This window comes from Geotrypetes seraphini, chromosome 1, assembly GCF_902459505.1.
Source record: "Geotrypetes seraphini chromosome 1, aGeoSer1.1, whole genome shotgun sequence".
NCBI classification, from domain to species: domain Eukaryota; kingdom Metazoa; phylum Chordata; class Amphibia; order Gymnophiona; family Dermophiidae; genus Geotrypetes; species Geotrypetes seraphini.
This window is the reverse complement of record NC_047084.1, coordinates 298,812,454-298,829,813: the sequence shown is the minus strand read 5'-3', so window position 1 is coordinate 298,829,813 and position 17,360 is coordinate 298,812,454. Positions and strand designations below refer to the sequence as shown.

The window sequence follows — 17,360 nt, the reverse complement described above, 5'->3', positions numbered from 1 at the left end:
TGTTCCAGAAAATCAAGGAGAATGGTGTCCTTGTCATCCCAAAAAACAGTCACAGTGACTTTCTGTACTGATCGCTGGCTCTTGAACTTCTTAGGCCTTGGAGAAGAGGTGTGATGCCATTCCATGGACTGATTTCTCATTTCTGTATCACAAAGATGCGCCCACGGTTTATCCGCTGTCACCAGATCGGCAAAAAAACAGTGTCTTAATTGGCTTCAAATGCTTCCAGCAGATCAGAGCAGACTTCCATTTTTCTCTCCTTCAAATAGGGTATCAACTGTCAAGGTATCTACTTTGCACACACTTTCTGATACCCTAAGTCTTCCACCATTGTCATGGCATTGTGATCACAATCCAGATGTGCAGCAAACTCTTAGATTGTGACTCATGTCTGCGCGAATCAATTTGTCCACTTGCTGACGTGGTTGGCGTTGATGGTTTTCCACTGCATGGTTTGTCCTCAATACTGGTTTCTCCTTCTTTAAACTTTTTCATCCATCAGTGCACATCAATGGAGTCATTATGTGTTGTCTGCAGCAGGCATCCCCACATTCTCCCATGGACTTGCAGGGATTGGCTAAAGGCCGTTTCTTCTGTGGGAGGCATTCCAAATATATGTGTTTGAGTTGTGCAAAGCCTGGAATCTTTCATTAATGCATGGAGACCATGGCCAGTTTTAGCAGACGATGGAAAAGGTATCACTGAACTTGCTGGAAAAAAAAAAAAAGGATCTGCATGTCTTGCAAACATTTCTAGCTGCTAGATAAGTGCCGGAAAGTAACTGGAAACCACAGAGAGGTCACAGCCAATTGAAGTGGATTTCTAAGATCAGAGTGATAATAAACATATATCAAAATGTACAGCACTGCGTATACCTTTCAGCGCTATATAAGTAGTAGTATATGAGCAAATTACAATGTCACTTATAGCAGAACTTGAAAACTGGTAGAATTCCATTTATTAAAATGCTTCAACATAAAATTTGATTAAGACAATGACTAAAGTGTGGGGGGAAAAAGGCAGAGAGCACCTGGAAAGGCAACAATTTTGTGACTGTGCAAGGGGGGAAGGAGGCGGGGCTCTTTGCATTATGTATCCCATTTTGTTTGAGATAATGTAGTTAGAGAATATTGGCAAATGTTTTGGGAAACGCCAATAAAGTTAAAATAAAATATGCATGTAACTAAGATTTGATGTCTAAATGGGCTTCCTAATTTGCATAAACACCTGGTGTGCGATTAAGTTCTCAATTTATTCTGCATTTAGATATCTAACATTTAAGATTAGCTCAGCACACCTTTTATTGATAATTAAGTTACTTTCTTGGTGAGCAGATGCCTAACCAAAGTTTGAGGAAATATTGGCTAAGCATTTACTTGATCCTTAGGGCAACTGTTGATGTTAAAACTGAAAAACACACACATCTTAAGTCTTGTTTTCAACCTAGTCAGGAGCCATAGCAAAATCACTGCCATAACCAAATCCTTTCATCAGGTCTAGTTAACTACCCCTATGGAACATCTAGGTAGCTCCTATCTATTACCACCCATAGCCCATTCTCCATAGTATATGTCATCATGGTAGCTCCCAATAAAGACAAATACCTTGAACACTTCTTTGACAGAATGCATGAGCTCTGGTCCCACACCATCTCCAGGAATCATAGTGACATGAAATGTCCCTTCTGGTTTAGCACTCTGCCAAAAATGAGAGAACATACATTACAACTCCCATGAGGAATGAGAAAGCAAAACTGCTTATCTATAATAGGTGTTTTCAGGTGCCAGCAACACAAAGTGCAGTCATATTCAGTCATATTGGTGCCTGTCTAAGGAAATGTCCTGGCTTCCAGATAGAACATAAGAGTTGCCATACTGGGACAGACCAAAGGTCCATCAAGCCTAGTATCCTGTATCCAATAGTGGCCAAACTAGATTAAAAGTACCCAGCAAGATCCCCAAAGAGTAAAACAGATTTTCTGCTGCTTATCCTAGAACGAAGCAATGAAGTTTCCCAAGTCCATCTTAATCAGGGGTGTCAAAGTCCCTCCTCGAGGGCCGTAATCCAGTCGGGTTTTCAGGATTTCCCCAATGAATATGCAATGAAAGCAGTGCATGCAAATAGATCTCATGCATATTCATTGGGGAAATCCTGAAAACCCGACTGGATTGCGGCCCTCGAGGACCGACTTTGACACCTGTGATCTTAATAATGGCTTATGGACTTTTCTTTAAAGAAATTATCTAAAACTTTAAGTTCTTCTAAGCTAACTGCTTTAACCAAATTTTCTGGTGATGAATTCCAAGGCTTAATTACACAATAAATGAAGAAATATTTTCCATGATTTGTTTTAAGTAGCTTCATTGTATGCTCCCATATCCTAGTATTTTTGGAAAAAGAGTAAACAAACGATTTGCGTCCACTCAGTATTTTATAGATCTCTATCATATTTCCCCTGAGTCGTCTTTTCTCTAAGCTGAAGAGCCCTAGCCGCTTTAGCCTTTCCTAGTTATTCCATCCCCTTTATCATTTTTATCGCCCTTCTGTATAACTTTTCTAATTCCACTATATCTTTTTTTGAGACATGACCAGAATTGCACACAGTTTGAGGTGCAGTCGCACCATGGACCAATACAAAGACATTATAAAAATCTCATTTTTGTTTTCCATTCAGTTCCTGATAATTCCTAATATTCTATTTCTTAGCTGCCTCTGCACCCTGAGCAGAAGGATTTAATGTATCATCAATAACGACACCTAAGATCCTTTCCCTAGGCAGTATCTCCTAATGTAGAATCTTGCATCACATAGCTATAAGGCGGGTTCTAGGAATTTAGTCATATTGTTTCAAATAAAGGGAGCTTTACAATCTTTTTTGCTTGAGAGGGACTTCTTCCAGATGACTGTGAACTACTGTGTACACCAGTGTCTCTCAACCTGTGTGCCACAGCACAGTGGTGTGCCCCGAAGAGATTCCGGGTATGCCACAAGAGATTCCAGAATTTTACTTTATTTTAAAAAATTCCCTTCATATATATACACTAGAATAGATGACATGTACATTGCAAGAGTCTGTCAATGTTATGAGCGTCTGTGTGCGTAAGGATATAACCGCCAAGACAAGCATCATTCTTTGATGTAACTGGTCACTGCAAACTAACGGCAAGTAATTTTATTTTTTATACAGTAGTTATCCTAACTTGAGCAACAAAGCAATCAAGGCTTTGTTACCGTTTGGATCTTCTTATCTCTGTGAACTTGGATTTTCAGCTCTGACAGAAATTAAGTCGAAAAAAAGAGAACTGCAGATGGTAGATAATGAAATGCGTATTTGCTTGTTGACTATCGAGCCACATTTGAGTTAATTTGCACTGAAAAACAAGTACATCCATAGCATTAATTAGCAATTTTATCTACTTTAGTTTCACCATTGTTACAATTGCCCATACATAAAGAACTTTAAATAATTAACTCTCAAATTTAATTTTTTGTTGGGTTTTGCAAATTTATAATTTCAATTTTAATGTGCCGTGAAAAACATTTGCTCTATTTAGTGTGCCGGAGCTAAAAAAGTTTGAGACACACTGGTGTACACAAACAAAATTCTGATTAGTCAAACTCCAAGTTATCTTTCTGTTCTTTTCATTCATCTCTCCCAAACCCCAAAAACTCAGAATTCAAGCCTCCCTCACTCACATGTCCACCCTGTAATACAGATTCAGTAGCCATGTAGGTCCTGGAGTTACCCAAGTCTTAGCAAACTGAGATTTATCTTAAAGGACCAACACAAAAAGATTCTGTAGTACAACAGTTTTTGAAATCTCACAAGTCCCTTCTTCAGATGCCAAATATGTAGTCTTGAAAGCTCAGAGTAACATAGTAGGAAACAAACCAGGAAATACAAACCAGTTAGAAAACCAGAGGGAAGATTGCTGGGTGAACCAACACTTTGGGTAAGTAGATGAAATCCTTATGTGCAAATACAAGCTGCCTCTTCCTCCCATATTTTTTAACCAACCTCTCATTCCTGTTGCTACTACAAGTTATGCTCTCAAGTATGTTTATATCCCATCACAGTGCTGGCATTCTGGTATTGTTATCTTTCCTTTGGTCCTTAAGAGATCTAAACTGAATCCACCATTCAGGACCCCTCCCAGGTCTCCTATTCTCACCTCCGTCTTTGTCATTCTGGTCATACATGCTGATGTAGTGAAAGATCTCCAGGCTGTGTGATTCCATTGTACCAGGTGTCCCTGAAAGAGTAGAAGATAAATCAGGGCTGTAAACAGAGGCCTGGATTCACTAAACTCTCCAATCGTGCTAAACCAATTTGATGTACACTATGTACCCGATGTACACTATGGCTTACTGCGTGGTTTTCCATGCATTCATACATTTGCCGACTCTGCAATGCAAATGAGGTCATTAATATTAAAAATGAGCCCTCTGATCGATGCCCATAACATCACTAGGATACAAGAGATGATAACTTAAAGACCATTTCCCTTATTCTCACACTTATCATAAGGTAATGAATATTTCCAATGCTAACCGACCTCAGAGGTACTACCATGATACTCAAAACGCTTTCACTTTTTCTGGCTTCACGTACCAAATCCTCACTGGGTCTCAATAAGTTAACATTACTTAACTATCAAACTTTATCATGAACTTTTTAGGTTTATAAATATTAAATAGTACTTAACTATTTAATATTTATAAACCTAAAAAGTTCACACATAAGTGTGAGAATAAGGGAGATGGTCTTTAAGTTATCATCTCTTGTTTATATAGGTTGAATTCTTCTCTCACAAAAGTCTTCACTATAATAGATAGTGCAGTCTATTAATTCATAACATCACTAGAGCATCCCTTAAATTTACTGATGGCTGTTGAGAGCCAGAGATTGACTGGTCTGCCATATTTTTTTCTTTTTGATGGGCACAGATATCATGTGTGGGTTACCTATACACAATATCTGTTCCCATTAAAACAAAAAGTTGTGCCACCCCCCCAACCCCATGATGCCCCCCAAACAAACAAGCAAAAAAAAAAAAAAAGACAGGAGGGATGCCCACTCCCTCCTACCTCAGCCAATGGGACCTTTCCACACTTCCGATTCCCCCCCCCTAAGTTGCACCACCTGGACCCCTCCAAACTCCCAACTGCCCCCCTATAAACATTGCAACGATCAGGACACCCTCTCCCTGCAAACATCACGACCCCTGATATACCCCTCCCACTGAAGATCTTTGGCAGGGGAGAGGCCTTAGGCACCTGAGACAATCAGGGCCTTAGGCCCTTCCCAGTGCATCTGTGCTCATTATATATGAGATAGAAGAGGCTGGTTTGGATTTAGTATCAATCATGGAGATATGGTGGCACAGGAGAATCATGACTAGGATATACTGTAGTTATGCTGGGCTATAATCTGTTCAGAAAAGACAGCATAGGAAGAAAAGGAAGGGGCATGGCATTTTATGTTAAAGATCATATTAAAGCCACAGAACTGCAGGGTAAGGAAGAGGCACTGTGGGTCAATCTGGAAAGAGGAAATGGAAAATGTATTAACATTGGTGCAATATACAGGCCTCCATCACAAACAGAAGTGGACAAAGATTTCATAGAAGATATTAAAAATATAGCTGTAAAAAGGGGGAGTATTACTAATTGATGATTTTAATATGCCAGATGTATTACTAATTGATGATTTTAATATGCCAGATGTTGATTGGGGTATCCCTATTGCAGGATCTTCTGGAAGTAGTAAGATCCTGGATTCTTTACAAGAAGAACTGTTCCAGCAGTTGGTAATGAAATCCACGCAGGTTGGGGCCATACTGGACTTAGTGCTTAAGTCATGAACAAGTAGAAAAACGATTTAACAAAGCGCACAGCGACTCCCAATAAAAATAAAGAAGCTGCGGTGCTAGAAAGGCACTTAGAGAAACGCAGAGAAGAGAGACAGGGCTTTCTGGCTCCGCGGAAAACTAAGAACTGAAGACCACGAGGAGGGGATGCGCCCTCTAGTGGAGCAGGAAGACACACACATGCGTGGGCAGCACTAGCAAACTTTGAGATCTTCAATCAAGTTTGCTTGAAAAGCTGTCCACGACGGGGCTCCGTGGATGACGTTACCCACATGTCGACAATATGCTGCCTACTTGTCCTGGGATAAGGAAAGATTTATAAACTATAAAGCACAGTTACTTACCGTAACAGGTGTTATCCAGGGACAGCAGGCATATATTCTCACATGTGGGTGACGTCATCTACGGAGCCCCGATGCGGAAGCATTTTCAAGCAAACTTGATTGAAGATTTAAGTTTGCTCTGCTGCTCCACGCATGCGTGCCTTCCTGCTCCACTAGGGGGTGCATCCCCTCGTGGTCTCCAGTTCGCTTAGCTAGCCAAGAAGCCAACCTCGGGGAGGTGGGTGGGTTGTGAGAATATATGCCTGCTGTCCCTGGATAACACCTGTTACGGTAAGTAACTGTGCTTTATCCCAGGACAAGCAGGCATGATATTCTCACATGTGGGTGACCTCCAAGCTTACTGCAGAGGGATGGAGGGAAGTTGGCAATTTAAGCAAATAGATTTCGCAACACCGATTGGCCGAATCGGCCATCGCTTCTGGACAGGGAGTCCAGACAGTAGTGGGAGGTGAAGGTATGAACCGAAGACCATGTGGCAGCCTTGCAGATTTCCTCAATAGGTGTTGACCTGAGGAAGGCTACGGAGGCTGCCATCGCTCGGACTTTGTGTCCCGTTACTCGATCATTCAGCGCGAGACCAGCCTGAGCGTAGCAAAAGGAGATGCAATCGGCCAACCAGTTGGACAAGGTGCGTTTGGAAACTGGGTGACCTAACCGGTTTGGGTCGAAGGACAAAAACAGTTGTGGGACTTTCCGGTGTGGCTGAGTGCGTTGGAGGTAAAAGGCCAACGCTCTTTTGCAGTCAAGAGTGTGGAGCGCCACTTCTCCGGGGTGAGAGTGGGGCTTGGGGAAAAACACAGGTAAGACAATGGACTGATTTAGATGGAAATCAGACACTACTTTAGGTAGGAACTTTGGATGGGTGCGGAGTACCACCTTGTCGTGATGGAATACCGTGAAGGGTGGGTCCGCTACCAGGGCTTGTAGCTCACTAACCCGCCGTGCGGACGTGAGTGCAAGTAGGAAAATTACCTTCCAAGTGAGGAATTTTGGATGGCATTTGTCTAGGGGCTCAAATGGAGGTTTCATTAGTTGAGCCAGAACCACGTTAAGGTCCCAAACCACCGGGGGAGGTTTGAGAGGGGGGTGGACGTTCAGCAGGCCCTTCATGAAGCGAGTGACTAAGGGATGGAGCGAGAGGGCTTTCCCTTCCAGGGGCTGATGAAAGGCCGCAATCGCACTGAGGTGTACTCGAATGGAGTTGGTCTTTAGGCCGGAATGAGATAGTTGAAGTAGATAGTCAAGGACCAGGGGGACGGGGACCGACACCGGGTCCTGGCTGTGGGAGGAGCACCAGGTTGAGAATCTGGTCCACTTTTGGGAGTAGCAGGTTCTCGTCGAGGTTTTTCTAGAGGCCTCCAATATCTCCTTGACTGATTGAGACATGGGGAGAGCAGTCAGGGGGAGAGAAACCAAGCATTCAGATGAAGAGATTGAAGATTGGGATGTAACAGTGAACCCTGACCCTGTGACAGTAGAGAGGGAAACAGAGGCAGAGGCAGTGGATCTCTGACACTGAGTCGAAGTAGAAGGGAAAACCACGGCTGGCGTGGCCAGCGAGGGGCAATCAGGATCAGGGTGGCTTGTACCGTTTTCAGGTGGATAAGCGTCCGCAGTATCAGAGGGAACGGCGGGAACGCGTACAGGAACCTTCCCTCCCAATCGAGGAGGAAGGCGTCGGCCTCGAGCCGGTCCGGGGAGTATATCCGGGAGCAGAAGAGAGGCAGCTTGTGGTTGTGAGGGGACGCGAACAGGTCTATTTGAGGCGTCCCCCACCGTTCGAACACTCCTCGTAGGGCCTGAGAGTGTAGTGACCACTCGTGTGGCTGGAGGAGGCGGCTGAGTCTGTCCGCCAGGCAGTTTTGTTCTCCTTGTATGTACACCGCCCGAAGGAAGGTGTTGTTGGAGATTGCCCATTTCCAGAGGCGCAGAGCTTCCCGGCAAAGGGGCCAAGATCCTGTGCCCCCTTGTTTGTTTACGTAGTACATCGCTACTTGATTGTCGGTTCGGATGAGAACCACTCGGTCGCGGAGCAGATGTTGGAAGGCTACTGCTGCGAGGTAGATGGCCCGAAGTTCTAGCACGTTGATGTGGCAGCGTCGGTCTTGTGCTGACCACATTCCTTGGGTGCGCAGGCCGTCCAGATGGGCTCCCCAAGCGTACTCCGACGAGTCCGTGGTGAGTACCTTGCTGTGGGGTGGGGTGAGGAAGAGCAAACCTTTGGAAAGATTTGAAGAGTCGGCCCACCAGCGGAGCGATCGTTGCAATGAAGGAGTCACTGTCACTGAGTGGTCGATCGGGTCCCGGTCTTGACGCCATTGAGACGCCAGGGTCCATTGAGGGATTCTCAGATGGAGGCGGGCGAAGGGTGTGACATGGACGGTGGAGGCCATGTGGCCCAGGAGGATCATCATCTGTCGGGCTGATACTGAGGTCAGCCGAGAGATCCTTCGGCTCAGACTTACTAACGCCTCCAGGCGCGGAGGGGGGAGGAAGGAGCGGAGGCGAACCGTGTCCAGCGTGGCCCCGATGAACTGTAGGGATTGTGAGGGGCGTAGTTGAGATTTTGGGAAGTTTATTTCGAACCCCAGACTTTGTAGATAGGTAATAGTCTGTTGGGTCGCTGAGATAGCCCCTTCTTTGGACGGGGCTTTGATTAGCCAGTCGTCCAGGTAGGGGAATACCTGGAGGCCCTGGGAGCGTAAGGTTGCTGCTACCACCACGAGGCACTTGGTGAAGACCCGAGGTGATGATGCTAGTCCGAAGGGGAGGACTCGGTATTGTAGGTGCCAGTCCCCTACTTGGAAACGCAAAAACTTGCGGTGAGCGGGGTGCACTGGGACATGTGTGTACGCCTCCTTGAGATCGAGGGAGCAGAGCCAGTCGCCCTCGTCGATCAGGGGGTAGAGTGTTGGTAGTGAGAGCATCCGAAACTTTTCCCGTACCAGGAATTTGTTGAGGCGTCTCAAGTCTAGTATTGGGCGTAGGTCTCCCGTTTTTTTCGGTACCAGAAAGTAACGGGAGTAGAAGCCCTTCCCCCGTTGGTCGGGGGGGACCTTCTCCACTGCTCTCAGGCGAAGCAGGTCTCGAGCTTCGGAGAGGAGTAGAGGTAGCTGAGTCCTGTTGGGAGGGCAATTCCTTGGGGGGTTGTCCGGGGGAATGGCCCGAAAGTTGAGAGAGTACCCTGATGAGATCACGCCAAGGACCCATGCGTCCGTCGTGAGTTGTTCCCAGCGAGGGTAAAAGGCTTTGAGTCGACCTCCGATGGGAAGGTGGTCTGGGACTATGGCGGAGGGGGCCCGCCCCCTTCCGCGTGTCCCGTCAAAAGGACGGGGATGGTTTGGTGGTCGCGGGCGGTTGGGACTTGGGCATGGCCCTGTGATGGGCTTGCGGACGTCTGGGTGGGGGCCGCGAGAAAGCAGGGGTGGACTTTTGTGGGTAGCGGCGCGGAGGGGCCCTGTATGGCCTGGGCGCTGGCGGTTTGGGCTTTTGCCGGACAAGGGAGGCAAATGAGCGTTCATGTTCGGAGAGGCGTTTTGTCGCCGCCTCGATAGTGTCATCGAACAATTCCTTTCCCACGCAGGGGAGGTTTGCTAACCGGTCCTGTAAGTTGGGGTCCATGTCGACCAGGCGCAGCCAAGCTAGTCGGCGCATGGCGATAGCGAAGGCGGCTTCTCTGGAGGAGAGTTCGAAGCCATCGTAGGCCGCGTGGAATAGATGAAGGCGCAGGTTGGAGAGGGACTCTAAAAGCAGGCCGAACGTTTCCTGTCGGGAGGCCGGTAGGTCAGTCTCAAAAGCTCTCAATAGTCCAATGAGGTGTTTGAGGTATGATGTGAAGGTGAAAGTGTAGCTTTGCACCCTAGAGGCCATCATTGCGTTTTGGTATAGTCTCCTGCCGAACTTGTCCAGGGTTCGGCCTTCCCGGCCTGGGGGTACCGCTGCTGAGACACGGGACGGGTGAGCCTTTTTCAAGGAGGATTCCACCAGCAGCGATTGGTGGGAGAGCTGTGGTTGCTCGAATCCCGGATAAGGTACTGTGCGGTACTTGGCCTCCATTTTGGAGGGTACGGCCGTGACCATGTAGGGGGTCTCCAGGTTCCTGAAGAAGGCCTGTTGGAGTACCGGGTTAGATGGTAAGCGGAGGGACTCTCTGGGCAGTGATGGCATATCCAGCTCCGCCAGGTACTCCTTAGAGTATCTGGAGTCGGACTGGAGATCTAAGTCCAATGCTTGGCCCATGTCTTGGACAAAGCGAGTGAAGGATGGGCGGGATGTCCCCGGAGCCCCGTGCGGGGTCAGGGAACGAGACCTTCGCCGGGTGGAGAAGGATAAGGAGGCTTCCCTCGAGTATCGAGGTTCATGCTCTGATCCATGCTCCGAGGTTGGGGAAGCACTGTGAGAGTGTTCCGGGGTTGTCGATCTTCGGCGTCTCGAGGAGCCCCTCGGAGACGATGCCGGGGTTAAGGGTACCGATCGATGTCGGGTTGGTGACCTCGATCCGGACTCCCTCGGAGAATGCGTCCGAGGGGGAGTTCGGAGGATACGCGGGTTGGAGAGTGATAACTCAGCCACCCTTAGTGGTCCTGTACGAGGTGTGGGGGAACGGCCTCGTAGGGTTGGTGAACCTCGGGCCTTCTTGGAGGTACGGCGGTTCGAGGTTTCTGTCGTTCTAGCCCGACGTTTTGCCCCTCGGCGGTCCGCAGAGGGGGAATGTCTCGGGCGTCTCGGCGAGGAGTCCGAGGAGGATGGGATGCGGCGAGAATTGCGCACCTTTCCTCGAGGTTGTTCGGTGCGAGGCTCAGGTTGGTCTGGCGCATTCGAGGTCGAGGCCGATTGAAACTGGGCTATTGCAGCGGACAGCTCCGACGTGATCATCGCTCGGAGTAGGTCCTGGAAGACGGGCACGGACAGCATCGAAGGCATGTCCCCTGCCTCTGTGCGCTCCACCGGGGGCGACCTCGTATCAGAGTATTCCCGTGTGGTGGAGGCACGGCCCGAAGGCTTGGAGGGCTTAGGCGGGGCTGTAAGCATGGGGCTTCCGCCATGCGTCGCCGTTGTCCCCGAGGCTGGCTTCTTCGCTGTTACAGAACCTGAAGAGGGAAGAGGGGACTTACCCGGAGCCGAGGCTTTCTGTTGTCCCGAGGACTTCGGGGTCGAGTCTCGAGGCGATGCCGAGGTTTCCGGGGCCGAGGTCAAGGCCGGGGCCGAGGCCAGGGCCGACCTCGAGGCCGAAGTGGGGGGTTGGTCCGGGGTGAAAAGATCCGCCATGCGGGCTTTTCTTCGGCGGAGGGCCCGGTTTTGGAAAATAGCGCACTGGGGGCAGGAGTCGGTTGGATGAGTCGCCCCCAGACAAAGGATGCACCGGCGATGCGGGTCTGTGAGAGAAAGAAGCCGCTCGCACCGGGTGCACTTTTTAAAGCCGGTCAAAGGCCGGGACATTAAATCGAAAGTAGCCGCGGCTCGATTAGCCACGCGGCCACGGGGACCCGGAAGCCTCCGGGTCGTTGAAAACGAAGCAGGAATCAAGTAAAAAGGTAAGGAATTCGCGCACAGCGACTTAATCGTGAAAAAACAAGAAAAAATCGCGGTGCTAGAAGGCAGTTGGGGCAGAGCCTGAAAAACACGTCTTCTAGGCTCGCGGAAAATTTTGAACTGGAGACCACGAGGGGATGCACCCCCTAGTGGAGCAGGAAGGCACGCATGCGTGGAGCAGCAGAGCAAACTTAAATCTTCAATCAAGTTTGCTTGAAAATGCTTCCGCATCGGGGCTCCGTAGATGACGTCACCCACATGTGAGAATATCATGCCTGCTTGTCCTGGGATAAAGAGTTTTACCTCATGCAAAATTGTCATTTTTTAAATAAGATATTAAATATTTTTTTCTGAGGCCCTCCAAGTACCTACAAATCCAAAATGTGGCCCTGCAAAGGGTTTGAGTTTGAGATCACAGCTGTAGAGATATCTGGTGTAGAGAGGCAGAGTCCAGACTGATTTTTGTCCCAATAATGATCTACAAATAGAGCATCCTGGTTGTTGACATCTCTGCCTCACAACTTTTGTTTGGATTTTTAATTCCGTCGTAGAGGTTCTGATTTGGCTTTATTTCTTTGGCGGCAGAAATGCGAGTAATCAGCAGAGATAATACTAAGAACCATAGGAAGAGATCAGTGCACTGAGGAAATGGGTATACAGGGAGAAAAGGAGAGTTCTCAGGACAGAGCCTAGGGGTACACCAATTGATTGTGGGATAGCAGTGGAGGGGGATCCACCATAGCATACACTAAAGGTGCAGTGGGAGAGATAGGAAGAAAACCAGGAGAGAACAGAACACTGGAATCCCAGTAAAGACAGTATATTGAGGAGCAGGTGGTGATCAACTGTGTCAAAAGCAGTAGATAGATCGAGAAAGAAGAGGATAGAGTAGAGACCTTTGGATTTTGCCAGAAACAGGTCTTTAGAGACTTTAGCAAGTGCAGTTTCCATGGAATGCAGTGGGAGAAAGCCTGATTTAACTGGATCAAGAATAGCTTGAAAGGAAGTTCAGACAAAGGCGATAAACAGCACATTCAAGTTGCTTGGATAAGAAGGGGAGGAGGGAGATGGGACAATAGTTGAAGGGGCATGTGGAATCTAATGAGGGTTTTTCGAGGAGAGGTGTAACTATGGCATGAAGACATCAGGAACAGTTGCAGTGTAGAGTGATGTTGAGGATGTGACAGATGGGAGGGATGCAGTGGGAGAGAGCGCTGAGTAGGCTGGTAGGAATCAGATAAGAGGAGCATTTAGTGGGTTTGGAGGAGAGAAGTACAGTTTCCTCCTCAGTGATTTCAGAAAAGGAGGAAAAGGTGGCAAGGGTTGAGTGAAGGTTAACAGAGAGGACAGATGGAAAGAGGGGTGGGGGGAAGGTGATAGTTGAGAACTCAAGGTGAATTTTCTGAAGCTTGTCATAGGGAGAAGTGAAGGGGGGACTGGAGGTGAAGGTACTTTGAGTAGAGAGTTTAGTGTATGCAAAGAAATGGCAAGGGTTAGAGCTAAGAGATTTAGTTAACTTGGCATATTATTCTTGTTTGGAAAGTGAAAGGACAGGACGGAAGGATGTCATCAGGAATTTGAAGTGTATTAAGTCAGCATGTGTGCAGGATTTAAGCCAAAGACGTTCAGCAGATCTGCCACAGGAGCACAGGTAGTGGATGTTGGAGGTCAGCCAGGGCTGGGGTTTGGCACACCTTACAGGATATGAGATGGGAGGAGTGAAGGTATCTAGAGCAAAAGAGAATGGTGTTATTATGAGAAGACTTGAATTACATAGTTGAAGGGAGGGATGATACAGTGGTGGAGAGGGTGCCAGTCAATAGCCTGAAGGTTTCTAAACGTATTGGTAGTGATTGGCCTGGTCGGGGGAGGGGGGGAAGGGATGAATTGTGAACGTTAACAGATGATGGTCAGAGAGGGGAAGAGTTGAGGTGCAGAAATTGGTAGTAGAGCAGTTGGAGAAGATCAAGGCAGTGGACATTCTGGTATGTAGGGGTGGTGGAGCACAGCTGAAGATTAAATGAAGCGAGAAACTTGGAAGTGCAGGAGTCAGAGGAATCATCAACATAGATGTTGAAGTCACAAGGATGAGGGAAGGAGATGAGGGTTCAAGCCCTAGTCCTGTTGTCTGTTACTTTAGATTGTAAGCTCTACTGAGCAGGGACTGTCTCTTAAATATGTTGTTGTACAGTGCTGCATATGCCTATCAATGTTATAGAAATGTTTAAATAATAGTAATAGTAAGAGTCAAAGTCAGTGAAGAAAGATGAGAGACACATCTCAGGAGGTTGGTAAATGACTGCTATCTGGAGAGGTAGAGGAGTGGATAGAGTGGACTTCAAAGGAGGAAAATCTGTGATATTGAGGTGGGAGAAAGGGTTGATACCTACAAGATGGTGAGAGTAGCAGCCCAAAACCACCTCTACGACCAACTGAGCAATGTGTATATGAGAAAAGGTAGCCTCTTTGACACACGGTGGCAGCTGGAAACAGAGCAGACCCAGATCTCAATGCCAGCAGGTGGAGAGTTCAAGAAATAAATAGATCATGGATGAATTGAAGGTAAGCTTATTGGAGACTGAGCGGGCATTTCACAGGGAGCATGATTAAGGCAGAAAGGAAGGGGAGAGGAGCAGAACAGAAATAGTTTAGCTACATTGCAGTGTGACCCCCATGGGTAAGGTGAGGGTTGATTGGGAGGACCAGAATTGGGTTTGATGTACCCAGCAGACAGCAAGCAGAGAAAGAGAATACAGATAAGTGTGGAAGAGGGATGGGGGAGAGGACGACATTCCGCAGTCTAGATGCACACTGGAAGAATGGGTAGGGCTGGATGAGGCAGAAAGTGTTGAAGCTGAAAAGAAAGTGGAGGATAGATGGGGTGGTGAATTCAAAAAGTGAATCATATAGTTGGGGGGGGGGGGTTACATGGTTTTGGGTTAAGAGAAAGACTGGGGAAAGTCAGTATTAAGAGGAGAAAGTGGTGTACAGGAATCATGGTGGGGGAGGGAAGGCACCAGGCACCTTCTTAGTGGACAATAAGATTTATCCTGGATATGGGAGAATTTCTTAAGCATAGATTGGTGAGACTAATCAGGGTTGCGAGACAATGGTGGTGTGGTCAAAATTGCCTGGGAGATAGTATCTTAGGGTGAGGCAGAGAAGTAGATTAGAAAAGTAGGCCTACTAGGGAAAGTTCTTGCACCAGAGGCACCAAAGATATGAAGACAGGGTTTAAGAAAGGGTAAAAAAATAAGTCTTCTCACTTCATAAAATAGGAAAGGAAGTGAGCTATAGACTTTTAAGCATCTTTTTAAAATGAGAATCAAGACTCCAGAGGGAGTGGCTGTGAGTTAGTGGGCAGGTGACAGTTTTTGTGCTGAGCAGACTTCACAGATCCAGGGGAAAATCTTGGGGGATGTTTTTTAAATGAGAATCAGGGCTCCAGTCACTCACTAACTTCCAAAGAAGCTGAATCTAATGTCCATATGCAAGACCCCGCGCGGACTAAAAGGTCGTTCTAATCTGCAAAAACAGAACGGTTAAGCAAACAAAGCGACCAAAATATATTGCTGCTGTAATCGCTGCTTAACAACCTGTGAAGGAGCCCCGACAACGTTTTGTACTCCAAGAATCATACCAGAAAGCGTTCTCCTCCCCCTCCTCTACTGTATAGCATCAGAGCTAAGATGTCAAGAAACCTCACCTGAGAAACAGCTAAGACTCTTCTTAAGGCGGCCATACCGCTTGCTCCCGGAAATGACGTAAGGCTAGACCCTGCCTGCTCAATTACTGTTGTAGTCTACTCCTATAGGGCTTCTCGTCTCACGCGTCGTTACAGTGGGCGGGGCTAATTAACCTTTATTAGTGAGGTGTTTGATAAGATTGGGCAATCACTTTTTAGCACAGCTGGCGTACTGCTTTCCTCACTCACGGATCGTGAATTTTCTGGGGAAAGAATTAGGCTTTGCGTTGGAGCTCAAAGGTTCCTGAGTGCTCAAGCCATGTTCCTGGTTCTTTTTCTGATGCTTTCTAAGGAGTGCTGGAATTTAGGTAACAGCATGCGAATGCGGCAGAGGATAGCGCAAATGTTTTGGTTTTTCGCTGGTAACGTTTCATTTTAATATTTGACACTTAAAAGGAAATTCTGTTTACAATTCGTTGCTACCAAAAAATATGAGATAACGTAAAGGGGTTATTTTATCAGTGGTTATGTTCGTGGATTGCAAGGCTTTGAATGAAAATTGTCCTTGGCTGAAAAAAAAATGTAAGGTACAAATACAATGACTGTAGCTTTTGCGATGCCACAGAAAACTAGATCTAAAGAGATAAAAGAATATCTCTTAATATAATATTTTAAACTTTCTAATGCACGTGCTTTTGCAAACCAGACTTTGTTTTTTTAATCACTTTTCAAACATTCTGGGATCTTTTCCAGATAAGCCCCGCCACTAATGGAAAAAGTGGACGCGCCGAAAGTTAAGCCCCGCCACCTTTTGCCAGCGCACGCAACCTTAACCAGTGAAGTTCTCAGCACAAAGGCCCCACAACGCGGCGCGATGCCCCCCCGTCGGAGCACCCAAAAAAGATTATATAAAAAGAGGATATGAAACTTAACATTATAAAAAAATAGGATAAACTGTCGACCATTTTTTAAGGGCTCCGACGGGGGGGGGGACCCCCTCTCCAAAGCACCCTGAGGAGCGACTTCTCATGTTGGAAAGAAAATACAAAAACACAAGAATACTTTGGCACCATACTTTGGCACCATACTTTGGCATTATGTGCCAAAGTATGGTGCCAAAGTATGGTGCCAAAGTAAAAAGTATGGCACCACGTATGCCAAAGTATGGCACCACGATAAAAAAAACACACTTTGCAAAACGGAACACAGTGATAAGTACTAAAAGGCCATTTTAAGACAATTCAGGAACCTAAGACCTTAAAATGAAACATTTTGATACACTGAATATGCTTTAATAAAGGGCTGGGTTTCCTGTCACATAAACAAACAAACATTAAGAGAATAAAGATTTATACTGCTTTGCTGCCTTCACTCTCTCCCTTTCTATGTAAGAATGTCATTGGAATGCTTTTATATAAACTTATATATTCTGATTGATACATTTTTCTTCATTTTTGACCCAAAGAAGATTGTATTGCCTTTGAAATTTAGTCAAAAATAGATTTAGTCCGGTTGTCTTTATTCCCATTTGTTTAAAGGGCTTTAAGTAATACTAGTAGCAGCAGCTCTGCTTTGCTTCCAGTGATGCAATACTGGCACTTTCCAGAGTTAGCTAATCGGGTATAAATATTTCTTCCTTACCTCTTGCATTTAGTACTGCTGTTGTTTTTCAGACATTGTCTAAGTCTTGGATCTTAGCTGTGTGCATTATTATTTTTTTCAACTGAAAATGTTTATTGAATATGCCAGACATAGTAAAGAGGTACACCATCAGAACATATAATTAAGTACAACACATAAACCACAGCATACCTATATCAACATATAGCATTCTAATAGAACCCCCGCCCCTGTTAAAGCAATTCCAAAAACTCAGTAGTCAAATGAGTGGGATAATACTCGCTAGCAAAGATACAGAAATACAAAGTG

General features: G+C 46.5%; 2 protein-coding genes across 3 annotated transcripts in view; one reads left to right on the top strand and one right to left on the bottom strand.

The window, feature by feature from the left end:
• IDH3B (isocitrate dehydrogenase (NAD(+)) 3 non-catalytic subunit beta) overlaps positions 1 to 15,525 on the bottom strand; it is a 119,102-nt gene extending 103,577 nt beyond the window's left edge. For both annotated transcript variants that reach the window (XM_033954281.1, XM_033954272.1), the window contains exons 1-3: positions 15,453 to 15,525; positions 4,173 to 4,253; positions 1,605 to 1,697 (exon numbers count right to left, since the gene is read on the bottom strand). In XM_033954281.1, coding sequence (XP_033810172.1) covers positions 1,605 to 1,697; positions 4,173 to 4,253; positions 15,453 to 15,488 — 210 coding nt within the window. In that variant the 5' untranslated portion in view covers positions 15,489 to 15,525. The remainder of the gene's footprint in view (positions 1 to 1,604; positions 1,698 to 4,172; positions 4,254 to 15,452) is intronic.
• A 124-nt stretch (positions 15,526 to 15,649) lies between these two features.
• LOC117364691 overlaps positions 15,650 to 17,360 on the top strand; it is an 85,722-nt gene continuing 84,011 nt past the window's right edge. Inside the window, exon 1 of the mRNA XM_033954184.1 lies at positions 15,650 to 15,799. Within this exon, the coding sequence (XP_033810075.1) occupies positions 15,751 to 15,799 (49 nt within the window). The 5' untranslated portion in view covers positions 15,650 to 15,750. The remainder of the gene's footprint in view (positions 15,800 to 17,360) is intronic.